This window comes from Alternaria ventricosa (genome assembly GCF_023758065.1).
Source record: "Alternaria ventricosa strain BMP 2768 chromosome Unknown scaffold_12, whole genome shotgun sequence".
Classification (NCBI taxonomy): Eukaryota; Fungi; Ascomycota; class Dothideomycetes; order Pleosporales; family Pleosporaceae; genus Alternaria; species Alternaria ventricosa.
The window spans coordinates 281,663-294,874 of record NW_026055692.1 but is presented as its reverse complement, the minus strand read 5'-3'; the positions used below and the strand labels follow the sequence as shown (position 1 = coordinate 294,874).

General features: G+C 54.3%; 3 protein-coding genes across 3 annotated transcripts; 2 read left to right on the top strand and 1 right to left on the bottom strand.

Annotated features, from left to right (window-relative positions):
* Positions 1–81: 81 nt before the first annotated feature.
* ALT3 (Cytochrome P450 monooxygenase alt3) lies at positions 82–1,778 on the bottom strand (the record flags this gene model as incomplete). Its single annotated transcript, XM_049344890.1, has 4 exons — positions 82–763; positions 821–1,189; positions 1,245–1,627; positions 1,683–1,778. The coding sequence occupies 4 exons, from the start codon at positions 1,776–1,778 to the stop codon at positions 82–84; spliced, it is 1,530 nt and encodes a 509-aa protein (XP_049197815.1).
* A 795-nt stretch (positions 1,779–2,573) lies between these two features.
* Positions 2,574–4,218, top strand: ALT4 (FAD-linked oxidoreductase alt4; the record flags this gene model as incomplete). The annotated part of the gene is made up of 4 exons (XM_049344889.1): positions 2,574–3,009; positions 3,101–3,450; positions 3,498–3,895; positions 3,951–4,218. The coding sequence occupies 4 exons, from the start codon at positions 2,574–2,576 to the stop codon at positions 4,216–4,218; spliced, it is 1,452 nt and encodes a 483-aa protein (XP_049197814.1).
* An 898-nt stretch (positions 4,219–5,116) lies between these two features.
* Positions 5,117–12,999, top strand: ALT5 (Type I Iterative PKS; the record flags this gene model as incomplete). The annotated part of the gene is made up of 5 exons (XM_049344888.1): positions 5,117–5,301; positions 5,362–5,609; positions 5,661–5,971; positions 6,039–6,424; positions 6,474–12,999. 5 exons carry the CDS (start codon positions 5,117–5,119, stop codon positions 12,997–12,999), a joined length of 7,656 nt encoding a protein of 2,551 aa, XP_049197813.1.
* Positions 13,000–13,212: the final 213 nt, after the last annotated feature.

Below are 13,212 nucleotides of genomic sequence, written 5' to 3'. Positions count from 1 at the left end.
TTTCGACACCTCGCTATCTACATCACTACACGCAAGGCAGATACATCAGAAACACCTCCATGTCTTCATCTTCGGCTGCCGTTATCCATCCAGATCAGACACGGGCGTCAACTGAACCATCAAAGGGAGCTTCTCCCACACCAAGTAAGTGCCCTGCTTGTTCCACCAGTCGTTACCAGGATCATAAAGTTCCCAATCAAAGAACCGTACCAATTTCGCCATCGTAAGCGACATCTCGGCATAAGCCATAGATCGTCCGATACAAGCCCTCTGACCGTAGGAAAACGGCTGAACAGCAGAACGATCATCGTCCTTGAACTCTTCGGGTGCGTCATCTAGCCAGCGTTCTGGATGGAACTCACGAGCCTTCTTGAAATTCCGCTCAGAGTGTCCGGCCGCTAGCTGATTAACGGCAACAGCATAACCACCAGGAACCCATTTGCCCTCGATCATTTCGCCCTTTCCAGGGACGAAGCGTGGTAGTGAACCTGGAGTTGGTGGGTAGAGACGCATGCCCTCGTTGAGGCAGGCGCGCAGGTACTTGCAGCTGGTCACAGCTTGGAGGGTCATGTCTGCGCGGCTTTTGAACAAGCCGCGTATCTCTTGCTTGAGTTTCTCGAGTTTATCTGGGTTGCGCAGGAGAAGATATGTCAGGCCGGACATGCCGCCTGCCGATGTGCCACTGCCAGCTACGATGAAGTTGGAGGAGAGCATGACCAGTTCAAGGTGGTTGAGCTTCTCGTCGTTCTCGAGGATGTAAGACCTGATTAGTCACTGAGTCAGTAGTGTTTCGACTGGGCGATGAGTCAATTGAGCTTACATGAAATCCTTCCCAGGGTTCTTGGCCTCGACACGCGCCTTCAACTTGGCTTCTGTCATCGCGATGTGCTTCTTCCTTGACTCGGTGACGTATTTCGGCGTCATCCAGTTGAGCAGACCCATGAAGCCGTACTGCACGGCAAGCTGGAACCAAACGATAGCCTTTGCGCGAGCGAGGATAGCTTGGATCCACGGTTGCTCGGGGTTGTTGACGCAGCCTGATGGTTCGCCGAAAGCCAGGTCGGAAACGATATCGAATGCGACGAGGTTGTACCATGTAGTCATGTCGACGGGTCCGTCTTTGCTTCGTTCCTTCAGCTTTTGGACGAGGTTATCCGAGTGGTCTTGGAAGTAACTCTCTTGTTCGCGCCTAGCATGAGATCAGTATTGTCATACAATGACTGCATCTCGATGCATAGACTCACAGCGCTCTCTGACTAAAAGCCGGATCGATAGCTCTTCTCAACCTCAAGTGTCGATCTTGATGCTCAGTCATCAAGCTACGTTGGCCACCTATACTCGCAGGCGCGATACCTCTACCGTCAAGAGCCTTCACGAACTCAGGGTTCCGCTGTCCGTATATCTTCTTCCACGCTCCCGAAGTCGTGTAAGAGAGCTCGTCAGGAGCGATGCGCACAACAGGACCGTATTTGTCGTGGAGCTCGCGAATCTTCCAGCTGATCCGACCCTTCATGTTTGCGCGATTCCATGGTAGACGAGAGATGGCCCAGAGCTTCGGGCCCGGGTAACCAGCTAGAGGACTGAGGTAGAGGTTGTATACGACCTTGAAGAAGACGTGGAGCAGGATCTGGTAATCTTTGTGAGCTCATACAGAAGCCAAATTAGGATTTGCGTAGACATACAAGCACGAAGATACCGGCGGCGATGTTTCGCAATGTTAGCGATGGCACTTGGCGGAATTGTTGCCACAGGCTATCGGGTATGAAAGCAGCCGCCATGATGTTGTGAAGTTGTCAAACTGTAACGAAGCTCAGAGCCAGCGGTTCGAAAGCCGGGGAACGAACAACTCTGCCTTCTCCAGCTCATCACCCTGTTGAACGCTCAAACTGCCGGAGGCATCTAACCCGACGTGTTCGATCCATGCGGCATCTAGCAAGAACCTCCCATTCCCTTACTATCGCCAAACGTCGCGCTCGCCGACCGATGGTGCAGACCAGAAGTAACCAATTGCATCCCCTCCATTACGCACGCTCTGCTACAGTTGGTGTTGAGAGAGATTGAAGTTTTCCGCGGTCAAGATACGAAGGTGAGCTCAGGTGACCCGGACTTTCATTCGGCCCTTGGTTGTCGGGCCGATCCTCTCTCCGAAATGGCTTGCAGATAGTCGGCTGCGCTCATGCAATTGTGGATACTGGCGGGATACATGGGTTTGCCAACGGTGCGCAAACGATTATGTGCAGCTGGGCCACGTGTTTGGGGTGAATGGTGAAAGCTTGACCACGGGTACGGAGAAAAATGACTCGCGATTACTACACGGCGATACAGTGTAAGGTGGAGCATTTCTATACCCCTGTTGATCTGGAAGGATGCTAGTTCCTCTTGCGTAGCCTCCAGCACGCGGTATCGTTGGGTTGCTGGCCTGTCAATGTGTCCAAGAGATGGGCTGTGATGACGAGCTGGTGGTCTGCGGGTAGCTGAGCATCTCGTCGTACGAAACACCATCTCTTTTCGGTCTTGACGTCTCTCTTTGGTATCGCCAGTCAACGCGGTAACATCTGTATTACCAAAAAAACATGGATAACCAACATGGCTCCGACGACGTGCTTGCCTCATTGGCAAAGACAATCCGTGCCGAGCTTCAACAGAAGCTTTCCAGCGAAGCGCGCGTCCATCTGCCGTTTGACGAGGACAAGACAGGCTTCGACAAGGGCAACCTTCGCTTCACTCAGTACGAGCGCCCAACATACCTCGCTGTCGTCAATCCAGGTTGTGAGAACGACGTGGTCGAAGTTGTCAAGTATGCGCGGGAGAAGGGTATTCCATTCACACCCCGTGGTGGCCACCATGCAGTCACAACCACGATGAGACATTTTAAAAACGGTATATGTATCAACATGCGCCCACTCAACCACATGCGATGGGACGCTGAGAGACGGCATGTTACCGCCGGTGGTGGAGCGATCACTGATGAGTTCGTGCGCTTCGTGCATGATTTGGGTATGGAAGTCAGTAAGTGTAGCAAAGCCTCCACTGGCAGCCAAAGTACTTACAAAGCCGGAAGATGTAGGATCGTGTCCTACGACTGGTGTCATTGGTGTAGCGTTTGGTGCAGGCCTTGGCCGTTTGCAAGGCAAATATGGCTTTCTGAACGACAACATGATCTCCTGTAAGCTCGTACTCGCCGACGGAAGTGTGGTCGTTGCATCCAAGGACTCGCATCCGGATCTGTTTTGGGCCATTCGTGGCGCAGGTCATAACTTTGGTATTGCAGTCGAGGTCACGTTCCAAGTCTATCCGCAGCCGCACGGAGGTATTCACCATACTTGGGATCTGGAGTATACATTGGATCAGTGCGATGCGGTGTTTGAGACGCTGAATAGCGTCTACAAGACTATGCCCGCGGACTTGGCAATTTTCGTCCTATGGTTGCGCCAGAGCAGCGGTCGCAAGGTAGGTCGCTTAACGAGTAAGGCATCCACACTGCTAACAAGGCCCAGCACATCATTCTCGTCAACCTAGTCTGGTCTGGTCCAGCTGCGGGTGCAGACCCATATGTGCAGCGCTTCGAGTCCCTGGACCCAGTCTTGATCACCGGGCGGAAGTCCGTGTCATGGCCAGAGCTACCGTTCACCACCTACAAAGAGATAAATAAGCTCTTTTGCAATCCCGAAGTCTGGCTCCGAGGCCCCTATAAGATGATGGGCGCAGCCTGTGTCGATAAGTTTGACCTCAAGACGACACGCGAGTTCTTTGAGAGTGTTAAAGCTATGAGTGAGGAGTGGGAGGACCGCGGCTGGTTCAGTGCCATGTTCGAATGCCTGCCTGACCAGCGTGTTCGCGAGATTCCCGACGATGCGACAGCCTTTCCGTGGCGCGGAGGTTCGAATCATTTCCTGTGAGTGTACCACATTGGTTCCTCTACGAAGCGAGTTCTAACGTATGGGATGTAGTATGCTGAATGCGACACCAAAGCGATTGGAAGACCGCAAGGTTTTCGAGGACCATCTCAACTACTGGAAGCAACGCTTCGTCGAAACGTCTGGATACGGCCGTTTGCAACAGTATGTGAGCTATGGTAATGGCACGGCGACCTTGGAGGACCCGCCCGAAGCACTGTATGGCTACGAGCCCTGGAGATTGAAGAAGTTACGGCTTCTCAAGCAGAGATATGACCCTGACAATGCGTTTCGATGGTACCAACCACTCGTTGAGTCATGAGATACCTACTGTAGATGTTTGGAGCAGCATCCAACGCAGACTTAGCTTACCAATGATGTTGTTTGATGAAATACCGTATTGAGCAACATGATCCTGCCTGCACTCACGCGCGGGCCTTTGGACTTGGCGGCGGCACCCTTAGTGTACCTCTAAGCGTTTTGGGACTTCGATAGCTTAGTAGATACGATACCAACTCCTTGCTGAACAGTAAAAGGCCGCGTGCGTACACGTGGGCATGAAGAGTGGCCTATAGACGTTGCTCGAACCTCGAAATCTGGCCAAATCGTGGGCGCAGTAGGAAGTGGGTACTCTCATGCGACGTGGCCCACGCTAGACTTCGAAGCGAGAACCACAGCAGTATGATCTTGGGAAATATCTGAAGCCGATGCTAATAATTCTCCGATTATAAGGGCCTTTGGTGGGTCGGAAAAGTCTTGGGAAGTCTTGTTTAGAGTGGTGGAGACACACCTGAGTCGTGGCTTCGGTTACCCTGGTCGACTTTAGATCTTGGGAAGATAGTCGAACACGTTCACCTGTATCGGGGAAACAACATGCTGCGTGCTCGAACAACACAGCGGTATTGGATAGTTTCGTCGAGATGTTTGACCGGCTTCATATCGCTCTTGCCGAATTGCAGTCCGGATGCGTGGGCTTGAGAACAGTGATCGGGCCATTGGGACGCGAAACCTGTAGGATCAGTAGATGAGAGTCTTATGAGAGCTCTGAAGAGGATATGTACCTATAGCCTTCACAGCAGGCTTTCGCACCAGGTCTCTTCATACCTACCGCATCACACAGCTGTGTGCTACTTCCCGTAACTCTTCTTCCTCTCTTCGAGCTGCCACCGCACAGCTGTCTACCATCTCTCATAATCCCCCCTCCTCTTCAAGCTGTCACAATGAACAAGCCAATCGCCATAATCGGTATCTCTTTCCGGGGTCCAGGCGATGCTCGCGACCCCGAAGCCTTCTACCGTATGCTCGTAGAAGGCCGCAGCGCACGCACCGAGATCCCCAAGGACCGTTACAACGTCGACGCTTTCTACCATCCCGATCCAGAGCGGCTAGGTAGCATCCAACAAAGGTAGGCTTAAACTGTTGCCATGCGTAGGTCGTCAGCCATACTGATTTACTCTTGCGATAGACATGCGCACTTCCTGGAACAAGACTTCAAGGTGTTCGATGCTCCTTTCTTCAGCATCACGCCGAAAGAAGCGAAGGCCATGGATCCGACACATCGCATTCTACTGGAAGCCACGTATGAGGGCTTCGAAAACGCCGGCTTGACTCTGGAGCAAGTCTCAGGCACACAGACATCCTGCTACATCGGAACCTTCACAGCAGACTTCCCCAATCTACAAGCCCGCGATAACGAAGGGCCTTCAATATACCGTAAGTAATCGAGTCGGTATAATGCTGGTCCAAGCTAAGCCTTCTCTGCAGACGCGACTGGCATGTCAGCATCTCTAGCCTCCAACAGACTATCGTGGTTCTACAATCTGCGGGGGCCTTCACTGACAGTCGACACGGCCTGTTCGTCAAGTTTAACAGCATTCCATCTAGCCTGCCAAAGCATCCGCACAGGCGAAGCCGAGATGAGCGTGGTTGGTGGTGCCAACCTGATGTTCGGACCGGACATGTCCATCCTCCTGGGCGCTGCCAAGATTCTGTCGCCGGAAGGCAAGAGCAAGATGTGGGATGCAGACGCGAATGGCTTTGCCCGCGGAGAAGGATTCGGCGTTACGATTTTGAAGGTGTGTACTGAGCGCTTCCATCGCGCTTTCGCTGTGAGAAATTTGACTGACGAATGCCGACGTGTAGCCTCTAGACGCAGCGATCCGCGACGGCGACAACATCCGAGCAGTCGTGCTGGCCACGGCCGCTAACGAAGATGGTCGCACACCAGGCATCTCGTTGCCCAACAGCGAAGCGCAACAAGAACTGATCCGAACCGCATACCGGCAGGCTGGTGTGGATCCAGCAGAGACAGGATATGTCGAAGCGCACGGAACGGGTACACAAGCCGGCGATCCACTCGAAGCCAGAGCTATCCTCAAAACCATAGGATCAGTTGAGAATCGGTCGTCAGATCTATACGTCGGATCGGTCAAGACCAACATTGGTCACCTCGAAGGCGCAGCTGGTGTAGCGGGTATCATCAAGGCTGCGCTGACTGTTGAGCGAGGCATGATACTGCCGAATCTCTGGTAAGTAAATCGCTGAAGCTCCCAATCTGCAGATACTGACATCCTCCAGGTTCGAGAAGCTCAATCCCGACATTAATTTACCGGAGAACGTCAAGATAGCTTCGAAGCTGACGCCATGGCCACACAACGGCCCTCGCCGCGCGAGCGTCAACAGCTTCGGTTTTGGTGGTGCGAATGCACATGTCATTCTTGAGGACGCAGCATCTTTCCTGTCACGCCATGGATTGAAGGGTCGGCATGCGACAACTCCATCTCTTCCTAGCCCAAGCAGTGTGCGCGTTGCTGATCCCAGTGACAGTCCTAGCAGCTCTGCAAGCACTGTCGCTGACGAGACGACTAGCGGGGAGTGCAGCGACAATACAAGTGATGTGTCGAGCGAGATCTTGCGCGACCTTCACCCAACATCGAGGTTGTTTGTCCTATCTTCCAACGACCAAGAAGGAGTCAAGCGCAATGCCGAGCGCCTGCAAGACTATCTGGCACTGAAGACATCCACTCCACCTTCGTTCCTCAACGACTTGGCGTTCACGCTGAGCTCCAAGAGAACCACGTTGCCATGGAAATCATATGCCGTCGCCTCGAGCGTCAGCGGTCTGCGAGAGAAGCTTTCGAGCCTTGCTCCAGTGGTCCGCTCCTCCACTTCTGCGATACCACGAATTGCCTTTGTCTTCACTGGCCAGGGCGCGCAGTGGCATGCAATGGGGAGAGGTCTTTCGTCGTACAAGGCCTTTGCTGAGAGCATGCAGAGGTCGGAGGCCATGCTCAAATCGTTTGGTTGCCCGTGGAGTCTTGGCGAGGAACTTAATCGCAGCGAGACCGAGTCCAAGCTACGTGAGACCGACTACAGTCAGCCGGCCTGTACCGCTATCCAGGTCGCGCTCGTTGACCTCCTTAGCGACCTCGGTGTAAGACCCGTTGCTGTTCTCGGCCATTCCAGCGGTGAGATTGCGGCTGCGTACGCTGCTGGATTCATCGATCAAGAAGCGGCAGTCAAGATCGCTTGGTTGAGAGGCCAGGTCAGCAAGACTGTATCCAAGAACGGTGGCATGTTGGCCGTCTCTGCAAGTGCCGATAGCGTACAGGATCATCTCAATGGCTTGAAGAGCGGTCGAGCGGTCGTGGGATGCTTCAACTCCACCAAGGCCTGCACCATCACCGGCGACGCTTCAGCCATTGGTGAGCTGGAAACGCAGTTGAAGGACGCGCAGATACCATGCACTCGGCTTCCCATGGATGTCGCATATCATTCGTTCCACATGGAGTCAGCTCGCGAACAATATGAGAGGGCTCTGGAGGGCATCCCACATGGTTCCACTGCGACCGTTCCCATGTTTTCCTCGGTGACGGGAAGTTTGGTTGATCCTGCACAGATGGAGCCCTCTTACTGGGTGGATAACCTCGTGTCTCCTGTCAACTTTGTCGCGGCTACCCGCTCCCTTCTGAGCCACCCCCAAGAGAGCAAGTCGCGCAAGGCCTTCGCCAACCTGTTCATCGAGCTCGGCCCTCACTCTGCCTTGCGCAGCTACCTCCTAGACATCTTTGCCAGTGCGAACCGTGCTGCCGATACGACCTACACTAATCTGCTTCGCCGCAACCACGATGGCGCTGCTACTATGTTGGAAGCGATGGGCCATCTCTGGGCGCATGGATGCAAAGTCGATTTGGGCAAAGCCAATGACATTTCTCCCGACAACACCAGCATGTTGGTAGACCTAGCTCCATACGCCTGGAACCACAAGGCGTACTGGGACGAATCCCACCTCAGCCGGCAACACCGCCTTCGCAAGTCGCCACGTACCGACCTTGTCGGCTATCGCCTTACTGGAACGCCAGAGCACACATGGCGCAACTTCCTGCGGTGCAACGAAAATCCATGGATCCGTGAGCACAAAGTCCAGGGCAATATCCTGTATCCAGGTGCGGGCATGCTCGTCATGGCTATTGAAGCGGCGCACCAATTGGCCCAGGAGACCAATGCCGACGAAGTGTATGGTTTCGAGTTGCGCGACGTTAGCATCGACACTGCGCTTCGCGTACCTGATACGGAGAAGGGTATTGAAGTTATGACGCAGCTACACAACCGTCGTACTGGAACAAGAGCAGCGCCGTCTTCCACACTTTACGAGTTTGTTGTCTCTTCCTGGAGTGAGGAGATGAACTCTTGGAGTGCTCATGCTCGTGGTCTAGTCTCCGTCGTCTTCAAAGCCTTCTCTCCTTCGATGGAGCGTGAGCTGGCGCTTGAAAACGAGCGCTACATGTCGTCTCTTTCCAAGGCTAGGGATGTTTGCCAAAAGCCGGCACGAAGCTTCTTATACGACACAGTCGAGACGATCGGCATGCAATACGGACCGACCTTCCGCAACATGACTGAGCTGTATGCTGGTCCTAGCTCCAGCTATGGCATAATCAAGGTACCCGATACTAAGGCAGTCATGCCTAAGGGCTTCGAATACCCCTATGTCGTTCACCCTGCCACGCTGGACTCGGTCCTTCATCTTGTCTTTCCCAGTATATCTGGCGACGATCAAGCACTGAACGAGGCGGTCGTTCCCAGATCTTTTGATCGCATCTTCGTTTCGGCCAGGATCCCAAGCACCGCTGGTTCAGAGCTACATGGCTGCTCTTCCGCGAAGAAGCTGAGCTACACAACGTGGACTTCCAGCATCACGATGTCCGAGGCAACCATGACCGAACCTGTCGTCATCATGGAAGGCGTTGTACTGGCATCTGTTGGTGCAACCGAGAACGCATCGAAACAGCTTGAGACGCGTGCGTCTTGTTTCGCGCAAAACTGGCACGTGGATGCTGATCTCTTGTCTCCATCTCAGATTAAGGAACTCGTTTACAAGCGCACGTTGAAGAGTAGAGACGACGATTCGGTCCTTGATCTCCTCGAGTTTGTCTGCCTTGTTTACATCTATCGCTGCCTTGACTGGTTTCAGAGTGAAGCAGGCAAGGCACATGTTCCGCAGGACGGCTTCTGGAAGTCCTACGTGGAGTGGATGCATGACACCGTGAAGCAATTTCCTCCGCTGCCTGAAGATGTCGAGACCGAGATGCAGGCAGCCCGGAAACGCATCATCAAATCGGAGAGCGGCGATATCACGGTGCAGATGGTGGACCGCATTGGGCAGAATCTTTCTCGCATCTTCACGCGCGAGGTCGAAGCTCTGCAATGCATGACTGAGGGTGATCTTCTTTACTCCTTCTACCGTGGCGCTTTCGGCACGAGTTTCAACACCAACGTAGCAGAGTACGTCGGTCTGATCGCCGACAAGCAACCCGGATTGCGCATCCTGGAAATCGGCGCCGGAACGGGTGGTACTACATACCATGTCTTGGAGCGCTTGCGCAACCCCGATGGCAGCTCCAAGGCCGCTCAGTATTACTTCACGGACATCTCTCCTGGTTTCCTTGCTAAGGCGGCAGATCGATTCGACAAGGATGCATCCATCATGCAATTTGGCACGCTCAACATCGAGAACCCACCTACGGAGCAGGGGTTCAGTCCTGAGTCCTTCGACCTCATTGTTTGCGCCAATGTACTTCACGCGACGAAGAGCATTCAGGAGACACTAGCGCATTGCAAGTTGCTGCTGAAGCCAGGTGGCCGTCTTGTCTTGTCCGAGGTGACCATCAAGCGCATCTTCTCCGGGTTCATCATGGGGCCGTTGCCCGGCTGGTGGCTAGGAGAAGCGGACGGTAGGAAGGGAGGTCCACTCTTGGATGCTGAAGAGTGGAACGTCGCTTTGAAGCTGGCCGGATTCTCGGGTGTTGATGTCGATATCCGCGGTGATCGAGAAACTTCGAAAGAGCCTGTCTCGCTGCTCATTTCGACCAAGCCCGAGACTACAAGTCCTAGTCTGCCTTCTTGCTTGGTCATTACCACTGGGACTGAGGCGACAGGCTGGCTTGCCTCTGCCATCCAGGGAGCATTCGCCTCCGCCGGCCATGACACAAGCATCGCCCAGTGGAACGACATCTCCAAAGCACACGTGGATGGCAAGTACTGTCTCTGTCTTGCCGAATGGGATGACGCTGTCCTCGCCAATCTTAACGATGACAACTGGCGCAGATTGCGCGAAGTTGTTCTCTCGTCCCAGGGTGCTTTGTGGATCACAGGTGGTGGTGCTCTTGACACGCCATCTCCTATGAAGAGTCTGATGGTTGGGCTTGCCAGAGCCATTCGCAATGAGGATGCCGGTGTTCGCCTTGCTTGTCTCGATCTGGAGGCGCCGTCGACCATTGACTTCGAAAGAGCGGCACAGAACACACTCAAGGTCGCTCATGAGCACTTCCGTGGTGACGGCACTGAGGGTGAGTTCGCTGCGCGTGGCGACACGGTCTATGTACCCCGCGTAGAGCGAACTATGGAAGTGGATGCATCTTTGCGCAAGTATGAGGCCAAGGGTGATCCCGAGATGGTACCATTCAAGAGCTGTGGACGTCCCCTCAAGCTGACCATCAAGACACCTGGTCTTCTTGATACATTCCAGTGGGAAGAAGACGAGACGTACCACACGCCATTACCTGAGGATTGGATTGAGATTGAGGTCAAGGCCGTTGGTCTCAACTTCAAGGACGTACTTGTGGCGTTAGGTAACCTGGCTGAGAACAAGCTGGGTGTCGATGCCTCGGGTATCGTTACTCGTGTCGGAGCGGCTGTCACAGACATCAAGGTCGGCGATAAGGTCATGACTGCATCTTGCGATACTTTCGCCACCTACGTCCGCTTCCCAGCCAAGGGTGCCATATCCGTTCCCTCTGGCATGAGCTTCGAGGAGGCCGCCTCAATGCCACTCATCTTCCTCACAGCCTACTACGCGCTAGTAACTGCAGGTGGCATTGTGTCTGGCGAAAAGATCCTGATTCATGCCGCTGCTGGCGGTGTCGGTCAAGCCGCCATCATGATTGCGCAAGCCAAAGGTGCCGAGATCTTCGCTACAGTCGGCGCGGACGCAAAGAAACAGCTTCTTATGGAGCAGTATGGCATCCCCGAAGACCATATCTTCAGCAGTCGCGACACCAGCTTTGTCAAGGGAGTGCTCCGTGCCACGAGCGGCAAGGGTGTGGATCTGGTACTGAACTCGCTGGCTGGCGAGGCTCTTCGTCGATCATGGACTGACTGCCTGGCCAAATTCGGTCGTTTCTTGGAGATCGGAAAGGCGGATCTCTTCGCCAACACCGGTCTTGACATGAAGCCCTTGTTGGACAACAAGAGCTATATCGGTGTCAACCTGCTGGACTTTGAGAACAATCCGACACCGCGAGCAGTAGCGCTATGGCATGACACGGCCAGGATGATCCATGAGGGGGCGATCAAGCCCATTGCGCCACTCCAGATCTTTACCATGGCCGAAGTCGAGAAGGCCTTCCGCCATATGCAGGCAGGAAAGCACATGGGCAAGGTGGTCGTTCGCGTCGACGATGCAGACTTGGTCCGTGCCGTACCTCGAATTCCACGCGTACGTGTTCAGTCTGACGCGACGTACGTAATTGCCGGACTTGGTGGTATCACGCGTGAGATTGCGCGTTGGTTGGCAGAGAAGGGCGCGAAGTACCTGGTGTTCCTCTCTCGGTCTGCAGCCAGCGGCACAGACAACAAAGCATTCGCTGCGCAACTGCAGAAGACGTACAGTGTCACGCCTCTGGCGTACGATTGCGACGTTGGCAACAAGGCCTCTCTGCAAGCAGTCTTGGAGGACTTGAAGGCCAAGGGCTTGCCACCTGTCAAGGGCTGTGCGACTGGCGCCATGGTCCTACAAGACTGCCTCTTCGACAAGATGACGGCAGACCATGTGCGTACAACGGTCGGTCCCAAGGTCCACGGTACCTGGAACCTGCACGAGCTGCTGCCACGCGATATGGACTTTTTCGTTATGCTGTCTTCGCTAGCCGGTGTGATGGGCCATCGTGGACAGGGCAATTACGGCTGCGGCAACAACTTCCAAGACGAATTTGCTGCATTCCGGCGCAACCAGGGCCTACCGGCGATGACCATCGACATCGGCTATCTTCTGTCGGTAGGTTTCGTGGCTGAACATGACGAGTATGTCGACCACGTCAAGGCCATGGGGCTCAAGGTCATGCATACGTCGGATCTTCATGGTCTTCTAGCGACCGCCATTGAGGGCCCCTCTCAGCACCCTGGGCAAGTCATGTGCGGTCTGCCCTTCAATGAACACGACGACGCCTGGTACTGGATGGCCGACGCGCGATTCTCTGCACTGCGCAACGTTGCAGCTGGCTCTTCGGCGAAGGCTGGACAGACCATCTCGTTGCGAGAGGAGTTGACGCGATGCGGCACAGCAAACGAAGAGGCCGTGCAGCTCATCACGGCTGCCATAGTGCAGCGTCTTGCGAGCCTGATGATGATACCCGAGGCCGATATCGATGCCGGTAGGCCGCTGAGCGCGTATGGTGTTGATAGTCTGGTCGCTGTTGAGGTAAGGAATTGGGTCGCGCGTGAGATGTTGGTAGAGTGCTCCGTGTTCGATGTTCTGCAGAACATCCCGATGACACAGCTGGCACAAAGCTTGGCAGAGAAGAGTAAGCTGCTCCTTGCGCAGGCTTGAAGCTGTGTGTACCTGGGTAGTTCCAATAGTATTTGCTTCCCGCTATGTCTATCTTCGTCCTTGCTCAGATGTTGTTCGTGATGCTTGCTGAGAAGGAACGACGAAGCAGCCACGCAAGCGGCTTAGCCACATCTTCTGATTGGCCAGTAGCTGATCATAACGTCATGGACTCGTGGAACCGTTTGGTCGTCACCAACGCAGGGCCGCGGATTC